Here is a 12398-nt window from a genome sequence, read left to right as displayed (position 1 = left end):
GCACTCGCATAGCTATGAACTGAACTTGTATCTGTGTTTCAGAGTGTGTTTGCCAGGTGATACGCTGTTGCCCACTGTACCCAAACTGCTGAAAAGTACAGTCTGGTGTATTTTAAAAATAAGGCAGTTCAATACAGTTGTTTTAGAAAGGTGTAATAATGGTGCTGTAACTGAAAGGGGCATGAGGGTAAGTTTGTATTGGCCTACTTTCCCTGCAGCACTAAAAATTTCACCGAGTCTCCGACAGACAATGCTTAAAGTGTGTTTGAGGTTTTTTTAATTTTTTTCTCAGTGATTGTAAAAACTAAACCAAACAAAACCCCTAAAAATCATTTTAAAATTAACCCTTACACCAAGAGCCAGAGTCCTCAAGAAATGTTATTCCAATGTGACGTTCAAGATAAACAGCAGGGAGTGAGCAGTGTCACATGTATGCGATGATTTTTATAGATGAACTAATATATTTCTATTATCAATCAGTTTGTGTTTAACATTAACAATAACTACAAAGCATCTTATGCTGTGAAGTTAAATAAATTCCAGTCTTTAGTAATGGAAAGAAGTTAGCAAATTACTTCTAGTAGAGGTATAAAAAAGGACAACTGGATTGGGCATACGTAAGTAACCTTCCCCCCCCCCCCCGTCAGAATCAAGAAAATATCCTTTATTGTTTTTATAAAGTCCTATGAAGTAGTAATGTGTTAGTAAAAATTATTACTGTGCTCAAAAATGAGGATGAATGCTCAGCAAAAAGCTGTTTTTATGGAAGTATTGCTTAAAAATGTTGTGTATAATACAGCTGAAAACAGCGTTCAGATGGCAAGTATGAATGACAAATAATTTGCACAGAATTTGAGAAGTAGTAGTGCAAGAGACATTGGAGGGCTCTAACATTTTGAGTAAGAACTTATAACGTGATGTATAGAGGGAGAGATGAACAATAGTTCAGTTTGAGTAGAAGGAGATAGGTCGAGTAGAAAACAGGCTTGTCTGTTCTCATTACGGAGCTTGCACACGGTTGCAGCTGAGATTAACCCAGAAATAAGGCTGAATGGGAAAAGAGGAGGAGATCAGAAACGTACATCGTATTTCACCTTCTTCAAAACAAAACCAACCCCCTGGCTCTGAGGCAGCTCCTCTGAAGGATGTGCTGGAGAGGGAGGAGAATCAGAAGCGAGAATATGGTAACCAAGAATTAGGGAAGAAGCTACCAAAAAAAAAAAAAAAAAAGTTTGGTTGATTAATGTCAGAAGTATTGGTGGAGAACATTACACTCTCTGAACTTCAGCTATGAGTAGGTTGGTTGAACCTTTGATAAGGTGCCCTCTGTGGCTGGTCTCTGAGCTGGCTGAACAGGGTCTAAAACAGCAGGAGGGAGGACACATCCTTTGTTGTCTCGGAGATGGAGGAGAATTCTCGGGTATGGGGAGTTGAATCAAGAGTGGATTTTTGCTACAGAGAAGCATTTTTGGATTCTGGTCAGCAAGCTGGAGAATAGGAAAAGGGAGTCAGTGAGAACAGGTACACAACAAATTCAGAGGAAATGGGTCACTGGGAGGGAAAAAAAAAAGAGGATTAGAGTAAAAGAGCAGAGATTTGAGTATTATTTTATTTTAGCGTAGACATAGCCTACTAAAGTCATCAGATGATAATAAAGTAACAAGCCCAGCAGAGGAAGGAGCAAATGGTTTCAGAAAGCACGGAGACGAAAGTTGATTTCTTTTTTTTTAATTAGTAGGTCCCCTACAGTGTAGTTAGTTACATGGAGTTGTAGTCTTTAGAATATAAAAATTGTATGTGCTACAAATACTAACATTTCCAAAGCTTTAGGAAAAACATTAAATGATAAATCTGAAGAATGTAATTTTCTGCATTATTAAAGAAATGAACAGAATGGCCTTTTTCTGTATTGATTGTTATTCTCCCAGAGTACTTTTGTGACATTCGTGGGTTACTGTTTCTCACTGACTACTTCCAGTACAGCCCAAAATCACTTCTCAGTCAGGCAGTTTTGGTGTAGCAAGGGAAAAGTGATATTCTGGGGGTGTTTTCTCAACATTCTTGGCAGGAGAGAAGCCAGTATTCTTAGTGCTGGTTTGGGCAATGGGTCAGTAATGTTTTCATGTGTCTGTAAGAAATTGAGTTGAGGAGATGTGGTCCTGTGGCAAATTCAAACATACAGCAGTATGAGCAACAGTTTTCTGGCAGTGCTATTCAAATCTAGTTAAATTTCTGTGGTGCCAAGTCTGGTATAATATTCCTTGGATGGGCCTTTACATCCTTTTGGGTGTAAGCTAGTAGGAGAATGCTTAGAGCGTCATCCGAATAGAGTGAAACACACAGCAGTCATAGAACTCTCTTTTTAGGTATTACGATTAACCCTACAGTATTTGAGGTGGGTCCAAATTTTAAATACAGCATCTGAAATATTTTTAAATAATGAAGTATCATTTTTTAGCTAAAATACTGCTTTGAGGAGTAACTGCTGGATTCACACCTCAAACATCATTATTAAAATAAATAGCATTGCTAAAAGGAAACCATATGAGTCTTTAATGTGGTTTGACGATTTTGCCTTGTATGCTTATTAAGCATTGATATTTATTTTTTTTAATTACTTTTTACAAATGTGGCATACAATCAACTGCCAAAGTTAAAAATGCTATTAAAATTGAAATACAACTGGAAAAGCTAAGGTTTCAGAGAAATGGGCTTGAAAACAAATAATATTTTGAAATGCCTTTTACGGTACAGCGTGATGCATGCCAACAGAACACTGAATTTAGGCCTACCAAATAAAGGGATAATTACTCATTATCTAATTAGCTATTTAGGATACAGTGACTAATTGCAATGACCAAAAATTTTTTATTTGTTTGCACCTTAGAATTTTGTCATGTTCTGTTGGGGAGACAAGAAAGGGATCTTTAAGAGATAAACCTTTGTGGATCGCAACTGTGCTTCAGCCATGTTTTCAGCAAGTTGCAAGCTAGTCCTTAGTCTTGAATGCAGAGATGACTTCAAGTATACTTACTGGTATGTGGAATGTACATTTTTAAACAAAACCAAAAAATGTATGTTTGTGTACAGACTTCATACTTGAGGTTGCAGGTACATTCATTTGTTTATGGAAAAATACATAAGAAAAAACTTGAGGTCAAAGCTTAATATTTTGCTCTTATGTACATCCTCTTGTCATACAGGGGATTTATCAGGGTACCACCCATCAGTGCAAATGACAGATACATCAGCGAGCAAATAAACTCCAGTAAATGGTCCTTTTAAATTTTGGAATTTATAAAGCACACATTATATTTTTTTCTTTCCTTTCCAAAATCAGTTATAAACTAAAACAAAGGGATTCAGTTAATCAGAAATCTGCTCAAACAGGAGTTTTCAGGCTTAAACTCTGCTATACATTTCAGTGCCCCAGCTGATGTTGGTATAAAGGGCAGAAGTTAAAGCTCTGGAATAAGGGATATCTTGATTTATAACATGGTTAACAGCTGATAGGTCTGATTATATTGCACCTTCCCCATCTTATGCTGTTTCCTCTTGGTCCACCACTTCTACTGAGCAATTTAAAATATAAAAAAAAGAGCTTTTTGGAGATGAAGTAAAGCTACAGGAAGATGGAGCTTTGAGAGTTCCTTTTCAGTAGACATTTGAACCAAAAAAGGTAGCTTTGTTTGGAACCCGTAGTACAAATGGTAGAGAAAACGTGTCACCATTTCAATTATCATTGCCTATTTAACATGGGATTTCTTGCAGCCATGTCCTTGAATAACCATTTCTTAACTAAAATGACACAATTTTGTAGCCAGTGATCCATGACTTTAAATATTTGGAAGGGCTATTGATTCACTGAACTGGAAGAAATTAAAGATGTTGAGGCATATTTTCAAAAGTAGAATTACATGTATTGTAAATTATATTTGACCATGTATATTCTATTTACCATTTAAATAATAAATTAAAAAAAAAAACTAGCTACACATAGTAAGCATTCAATTTTTCTGTAATAGCCTTAACTGAACATTGGTGGTATTGTTTAAGTCAGTTATGTGTAATATTACGAGAACTGCTAGCACCTGCAGCACCTCCTCTTGTTCCTGTGTCATGGTCCTCTGCAGGTACCTATTTCTGTTTGTGGTAGTCACTCTCTCTAGGTAAATCGTCCATAAGACCAATGATTCCATCAGCAAATTATCCAGAAAATGCTGTCAGTGTACATGGTGACATTTGTGCCACTGGTGGTTTTGTTGCCATTTCAGTGGTCTAATTAAATTGGCAGTTTTCTCTTGTGCCCAGCATCGTTGTCTCCCTTCCTTTGGCACCTTAGCTCAGACCTTCTCCTTTTTTCTGTCCTTTTAACTGAATATCAAATGCATTATTGATTGCTCCTCTTCCACCCTCCTCACTTCCACTCCCCTCAACTTTTTTTTTTTTTTTTTTTTGATTGGCAGTATCATCCAGACAAACAGAAGGCAGATGTGCCAGCAGGAGAAGTGGAGGAGCGCATGCAGAGGTTCATCGAAATTGATCAAGCGTGGAAAATTCTAGGGAACGAAGAGACAAAAAAAGAGTATGACCTGCAGCAGCGTGGTAGGTTCCTGCCAAGGAGTGCTGTAGTGGCAGCAGCTCTTTAAATAAGCAGGGTCTGGGAGTGGTAGTTAGATGGTATTTTAAAATGCTGTTTATTGCTGAACCAAATGTTTCTTTCACTCTTGTCCTACTTTCAAATGTGGATCCATTATTTATAGCTTTTGCTACACATACGTTAGCTAGTGAAAACATTTGAATTACTTCCAACAAAACATTAGGTGGCATTATTCCTAATAATTTGAATGAATATGAAATCTATACTAATTACAGACCTTAGCCCTTTTTATTAAGGCAGTTTCATTAAGCATTCTTCATTTTAAATCTTACACTACATTTTGTTGCAATATAGGTATTAGATATAGGTTAATTCATTATACACCTAGCATTCAACGTGTATGGGTTCGTAAGCACTTCAGCATCATTAAGAGACATTCTTTTTGGTGGTGTGTATGTTATGGTAGTTTTCATAATTCATATGTAGTCTAAACTAGTTTTTTTTAAAGCAGGTTTATAAATAATATTCCAATATAACACATTAACCAGGCAGCTCTAGCATGCATTTCTTTTTATACCTCTCAGAAAATAGCTTCTTAAAACAGTGACAGGCTGTTGTGAGAAAGAAAGGGGGGAAATGTAGGTCAGGTCTGTCACACATGGGCTACCATTACATGAAGTGATAGGCTGTCTTTCTGCTCTGGCCTCAGGATAGGAGTCCCTCAGCCTTCCATTAGAACCTTCAATAAATGTATATCCACCCTACATGTTAATGGGGGGAGTCAATAATAGTGTATTGCCCGTGGGGAAAACACTCAGTCGCACTCTGCAGTAACACACTCCGGTCCGACATTGACGTGTAGCCACCACCACTTTTGAATGTGTCTGATAAAAGCCCACTGTCTCTGCAGCTTGTTATTGAATTCTCTTCCATTGTACATTGGCACACCATCAGACCTTTCTCTCTTGTGCTGATTTTTAACTCCCCTGCCGCTGCGGATACCAGAACTTCGAGAGACAAAGGCTTAGTCATTCTGGCAGATATGCATCACTGCAGGATAAAAAGTGATATATAATTGTATATCCCCAGAATGAATTCTCTAGTTAAATAATCTTGTATTTCAGACTGTGTAAGTTCTGGAAAAGAGGGTGGAGGGGTGAAAACGGAACCGTTGAATAAATATTTTAAAAGAATGAAAGAATTGAATCTTGTGCTAATTTGTTACGTAAAGAGTATTAAGGTCAAACTTAAATACATTTATCATCTCAAGCTTATTTTTTAAATGCCTGAACGTGATGCCAGAACAGGAATTTCTGCTACCCAGTGTTCTCATCCTGTTGTACTCTTAGAATTGTAGTATCAGCTGTGTCCTTCATTTTTACAAATTGTACATGCACAGGAAAAAAAGAAACATTAGAGACTAAGTTAGAAGTCTTTGTGTATCTAGGGAGTTTTACCTAAAGCTTAAATATAGGCTATGAGGTTCTGTTCTGCTTGGGTCAGGTTAATCCACTGAAGTCAAGAGCTACATCAGGATCTAATAAGTTACTTTGTTTACCCATGGAATTTAAGGACATTGCTATAAATTAGTTTTGACAAAACTTATTCTACAGTATTTTAAAGGTTATCTATATTTCCTGAGCTTCTTCTGCATTCAGATGAGTTCTTTGAAAAGCCATCTCAAGATTCTGTAAAAAAGATTTAGTAAATAAAGAAAACAAATAGTACTTTTATTTACACGGGTATTTGGTAATGGGGTGGTGATGGGATGGATATATTTTAATACTAGAGGGTGCCACTCACAGCGGACCTGGTGTTTCACACTGAGCCACATGTAACATACATGTGCAGTGCTGTTGCTTTCTTTGCAGCATGTTACCTGGCAGCCAGAGGATGGTGAAATAAATTCTAGTTCTTTGAATGCCTGTCAAGCTGCTTCTGAAGTCAGGATTCCAGACAAATTCGTAGATGCTGCTGTAAAAGCTCACAGAAACAAAGGAATTGAGACAGCAGCTAAGGGGAATAGTGATGAGAGAGAGAACAGCAAGTTAGTAAGACTGCAAAGCCTAGGAAGCAGAATCTGAAGGATACCAGTGTGCATGTGTGTGGGGCTGTCAGTCGGCAAGAAGTCCTTTGCGCTGAAGTCTTTCCCCACCCCACCCCTTCCAATTTCACAAATAGTTTATTTGTGTGGGACTCTTCTTGTCTGAATCATTGAGAATAACCAGTGAATGTGCTTTCATATCTTAATACTGCTTTTCTCTGAACGTATCACTGTGGTCTACTAATTTTTTATGCCTTCAAGCTATAGTATTAAAGAGGAAAGGACAAACCTCAAACCATTTAGAGGTTTAGCTCAAATATTTATCCTAACCTCTCCCTTCTTGTATGTTTTGTGATTTTTTTTTCCAATTCACTGTTTTGTCATATCTTTAACGACATGTAAGAGTACCCTTTTATAGTGGTGAACATTTTGCTTCCAATCCCTGTGAAAAATCTGGGGGGTACAAAAAGCTGCATAACAACCTGCCTATTAATAATGGCATTTTTTTCCTCAGCAGATTTTATTCTTAGAGATTTGTTCATTCTTTGTTCAGTATCCCACGTAGAAAAGATGAATGTGTAGCTAAAATCAAGTTTGCCAGCAATAATTAGCAAAAGTTTTTCAGTGAGTTTGGCTTGGAAAAAACTGTTTTATGGTCTTCATATTAGAAGTCATCTGAACCCTGAAAGTTCATGGTTTTCTGTCACAGTTTGAAAGAATAAAAAACTTCTCGCAGAATCAGAGAATCACGTAGGTTGGAAGGAACCTTCACAGGTCAATCTCCTACTGAAAGCAAGTCTACGTGGGTCAGTTGCTCAGACCTTCTCCTACCTAGTTTTTAGGGTCTCCAAGAATGGAGATTCCAGAGTTGCTCTGGGGAACCTGTTCCAGTGTTTGAATACCCTCAGAGCAGAAAAACCAAACCAAGAAACCAAAAACCCAAACCCAAACCATGTTTTCCCTCTATCAAGTTGGATATAAGGACTCTTTTTGCAACTTGTGCCTTCCACTGTGCACCTCTGAGAAGTCTTCTTCACACCCTCCTGTTAGGTAGCTGTAGACAGTGAGTCGCCTGCGTTCTTTTCGCCTCTCCTTGTATGATGTGTGTGCCAACACCTGACCGTGCTGGCAGTCCACCTGACTTGCTTCTGTATGTCAGGGATTTGTACTGGAAACACCAAAACTGGACACAGGACTGCAGATGCCACCTCATTAAGCACCGAGTAGAGGAGGAAAAAAAATCACTTCCTTGACATGCTGGCTACGCTCTTGCTAATACAGCCCGGTATAGGGTTGGCCGTTGCCACAAACATGCCCTGCTGACTCGCTGGACCTGTTGCCTACCAGGACCCTTCTCTGGAAAGCTGCTTTCCAGCCAGTTGCATCTCAGCCTGTACTGATGCATTAGGTTATTTCCATCCCAAAAGTGGGACTTAATCTTTGTTGAACCCTTTGATGTCCCTGTCACGCCATTTCTGTATCCTACCCTGCAACTTTTGTGGATTTTTGTTGACTTGATACACAGTTCCTTTGTATTTTAAACAACCACAAAATTAAGATAATTCATTTTACTAAATCATCTTACTTTTTAATTATTAACAGAAAGGTCACAATTAAAATTAAACCAATAAACTGGTGACTTTTATTAATTTCTGGCATTAAATGTAACAATTCTAAACTAGTAACGGGATTGACACTAAAACCATTTGCTCTGTATATGTTTTTGGGGCAGAGGGTAGAGAAATTTAAGAATGGGGGTTTTTCCATATATGGCTCCAGTGAGGATCTATCCAGGATAATACATTTTTACATGTTGATGGACTTAGGTGTCCATAAAGCTCAAGTGTTTACAGGGTGAGGGATGTAACCACCAGTAGTTTTCACAGCTCAGTACATACGTCCCTTTGATTTTCAATTTTTAAACTGCGTTTTTAGAAAAATATTGCAGATGCAGTTTTCATACATTAATATATATATGTGATTCCATCCTTTCTGCACATTCCCTTTAGGCAGTGGCATACAACAAAAATCTTTAGTTAGCCTAAAATAGCTTATTTTAAAACACCTGGTCTCTAATTCAGCTTTCACTGACAATTTCAATCTCTTTAAAACCTGAAAAATCTTTGGAGCTGTGTCTTTGCTCTCAGTTAAGCTTCTATTGCAGGTTTAGAAAGGGAGTCTTACACAGGTGTGGTGATAAATGAAGCAAATGAAAAACCAAGCTAAATAGGATGTAGCTCCTTCTCCCTCTGCCCCTTCCTCATTCCTCTCCTAGTACAGTAAACTGAAAAAAACTGCTTTGGAGACAGTCACTTTTCTGTTAATCCAGCATTCCCTCCTGCTCCAGCAATAAAGTGATGATATTGTGTTAGACATCAAGATACCTTACATAATTTGGTAAATGGGATGCCAGAAGAATAACCTTACAAATCCACTATGAGAATAAGCAACAGAAGCAAGACAAAAGCCTACAAAAATTATTTTAATAGCTAGCAGGAATGGCAATTGAGCACCTTGGCTACATTATAATAAGAAAAGAAAAAAAATAATGCAGCATATTTTAGTTGTTCCGTGTTAAGAAAATTCCTTTTAAAAAAATTTTAGACCAAAATAAAGCTTTGAAAAGCCGAAAGTAATGGCCATGTTAAGAGTGCCAGGTTATACTTTTTTAATTGACAGAAGTGTGTATTCCTTCTGTAGCCATGGATTTTACGGCTGTAAGACCCTCGGCTGGAGCTGGAGCATGAGTCTTTTACCATAGCTCTTTGCAGTTAATTCTAACGTGCATTGGCTACAAGTGAAGCGGGTTTTTTGTACTATTTTTTTCTTAACAAATATAGCTTTTTGTTACAAAGGTTCCTCACACGTGACTCCCTTATAATTTCAAATTAAAGTAAGCGTGGTTATTTTAAATGAATGCAAAAGACTCAAACTTAAGTAATTGTTTATAAACTAAACAGCCTATTAGAAAAAAAATAACTTGTGAAAACATCCAGGTTTCAAGTACTGTGATGATTTTGATACTGAGCAGATGCTATGAAGAGTATTCAATTGACTATACATATCTTGAACATTTTCTAATTATGTGTTTGGTTTCAAAAAAAAAACAAACCTGTTCTAAGTATAAGTGATAAAAGAGCTAGAAAAATCTTTTTGGTATTATGACTGGTTTTACTATTACCATAAACTGTTAAAAGGGTTAAATTTCCATTTACTGCTTGCAACCCTTTTCCTAAACCTCAGCCCTAAATAGCCCAAGAAATATTTATTGTATCCTCAAGTGAAACTTAAATACCTTTCCTCTTTTACAATTTCTGAATGACCCAGCAAGGGCTCTAGTAAAGCTTTACTGAACCAAGCTGCTAATAGTTATTTAATGTTGTTCTGTAGCCTGAAAGAATCTCAGTAGATTTTTCCTTTTAATCTCTTTGAGCTGCAGGCTCGTAAACCTCCCTGATGAGCCTGCCAGTGTTTTCTTAGATCCCGCAGTTGAGACAATGGAGCTGCGGAATCCTTTCACCTCTTGTTGTCAGACAAATCCAATAGATGGCAAAGCCAAGCAGGCTGTACTTCTTGTGAATTAAAACTTGGTTTTTAAGGTATGGCAGATGCTCAGGTCTTCACAGTTTTCCCTACCTGTTCAGGAATGTGTTTCAGAAAGTACAACTCAGCACACAGTTCTACAGCTTGAGTAGACATCGTGTGTAAGTAAACCTACCACGTAACTCAGTACTGGTAATAATACCAGTCTTAACCTCCTCTGGCAAGGGAGTGAAAATCAGACATCAGTTTACTTCAGAGAGCCACTAACAAGGGAGTCATGGTTGTAATAATAGTTACGTAGATTAAATGAGGAAGAGCACAAGAAATAATACTCACTAACACACTCTCTGAAAACTGTTAGGGTTGTAGTTCTGCTTGGAAGCTCCTCAAACTCATACTGGGCTGTGCCTCTGTTTTTAAATAAGTGGCTACATCTGTTTCTCTGTCTTAAGGTTTGTTAGGTTGGGTAGTGTATTTAATAGGAGAACTAAAAAATAAAAAAACTTTGTTCAACCCTGGAAAATAAGTTTTTCTTGTTTGAACCAGATAAGCAAATAAATGCAGCATACAAAACTTACAGACAAGAGAGGTTACTGGCTTACATGCTAAGTGTGGAGATCTACCCAAGTCAAGAGTACTAACTGAAAGTTTGCACCTTTTGAGATAACCAGTAAGACTCTTTCAGACTTGAGCTTCATACTAGGAATAACGATCTCAGTTCAGGCTGGAAATTGTATGAGTGATTAATTTCACCTGTTGATTTTTTAAAATTTTTTATATTTTCAAAATTACAATTGCAGTAATGGATTAGAAAAACTTCGTTGAAATTCTGTCCCCCAGGCTTCATACTGTACTATGTTTAGAACAGAAGAGAGGGGAGACTTTTCCTTAGCCTTCCTGTTGGTTCCTTCGTCATTACCTCGTCTTCATTACTTTAATGGTTGGATTCAGTGATCTTAAAGGTCTTTTCCAAACGAAATAATTCTATGATTCATGAGTAACTTTGCTTCAGGAAGTATGATAACTTCATTAATTTGCATCTCACCAGTTCTTCATGGTGGCATGTGGTCCATCTACCCTTTTTGTATTTTCTACCAGCAAGACATGACCTAGACTTCCACCTCCAATCATATAAAACTTGTTCTGAGTGAATTCCTGCTTCGTGGATTCCAAATAGGAAAGCCTGGTTTCTTTTTAACTCAATTTTTTGCTACCTATAAATGAAGCTTAGGAAAAGCTGTTCTTCCTACAACTGAAGAGACCATTTTCCTTTGTGAACTTTTCTTCCCAATATTACCAAAAAAAAAAAAAAAAACCACCAAAAAAAAACCAACCAGGTGAAATAAGAAGTGCTTGAGTGCTTGCCTTTTCCATGCTTTTCTCACAGTTATAGTATTGTCATCTTCTATCACAGTGGAGAGAAGAACCTGAAGGTAGCTAGGCAGACAGACTTCATTCTGATCTTTGCTTTTTTTTTTTTTTCTTCCTCAAAAAAGAGGTGGAATCTTTAATTCACACAAGGCCTGCTGGAGGAGAGGCCTCTGACTGGTGGTGTGGGTGTTCTCAGGACATTTGCTGTTCCTGTCCTCGCGTTTTGTAGCAAGAAGGCTGTACCAGACTAACTCCAAGTAACTAATATTAGAGTCATTTGGCACGAGTTAAGACCATCTGACTTACTCTATTTTGGACATTTCATGCAGTTAATTAAATGTTCTGTTAAGAAAAATGTTGTTACTTTGTATAACTAAAACATTACCCATAGTTCTTGTATACGTAATTGAGAGCATCCACAACAGTGAGAACGACTGATTAACAGGTATATCTTCCAGTTTTCTTTCATCATAACACTCCTGTTAACTTTCATCATAACATTTCTTTCTCGTTCTTTGGACAGCAGTAAAGTGTTAGGTGTGAGTGGGATAATTTTCTTTTCATCCTGACCTTTTCATTACAGGTGTTCGGCAAAGGTAACATCAAAGAGGCTGTATTGATTCTGCCGTTATTTCCAATGTGTCTGATTTTTTTTAATCTCCTTCATTAAAACTAATTTAGATGACGCTTATTCTCAAGGATATATAATGTGCACTTCAGCTAAAATTAGAACAATCATTTAGTTGCAAAATAATGATTGGGACTTAATGTCTGGTGCTTGTGGTTTGTTTGGGGGTTTTTTAAACTGGCTGAAATTTCCTATTTGAAAACTCAAAATGT

General features: G+C 37.3%; 1 protein-coding gene across 2 annotated transcripts in view; it reads left to right on the top strand.

Moving 5' to 3' along the window:
- Positions 1–12398, top strand: part of DNAJC24 (DnaJ heat shock protein family (Hsp40) member C24) — a 42701-nt gene that overhangs the window by 22006 nt on the left and 8297 nt on the right. For both annotated transcript variants that reach the window (XM_040607887.1, XM_040607886.1), the window contains exon 3: positions 4467–4605. In XM_040607887.1, the coding sequence (XP_040463821.1) occupies positions 4467–4605 (139 nt within the window). The remainder of the gene's footprint in view (positions 1–4466; positions 4606–12398) is intronic.

The sequence above is a fragment of the Falco naumanni genome, chromosome 10, assembly GCF_017639655.2.
Source record: "Falco naumanni isolate bFalNau1 chromosome 10, bFalNau1.pat, whole genome shotgun sequence".
Classification (NCBI taxonomy): Eukaryota; Metazoa; Chordata; class Aves; order Falconiformes; family Falconidae; genus Falco; species Falco naumanni.
The sequence above is the reverse complement of the archived record's forward strand: the minus strand, read 5'-3'. Positions and strand labels throughout refer to the sequence as shown.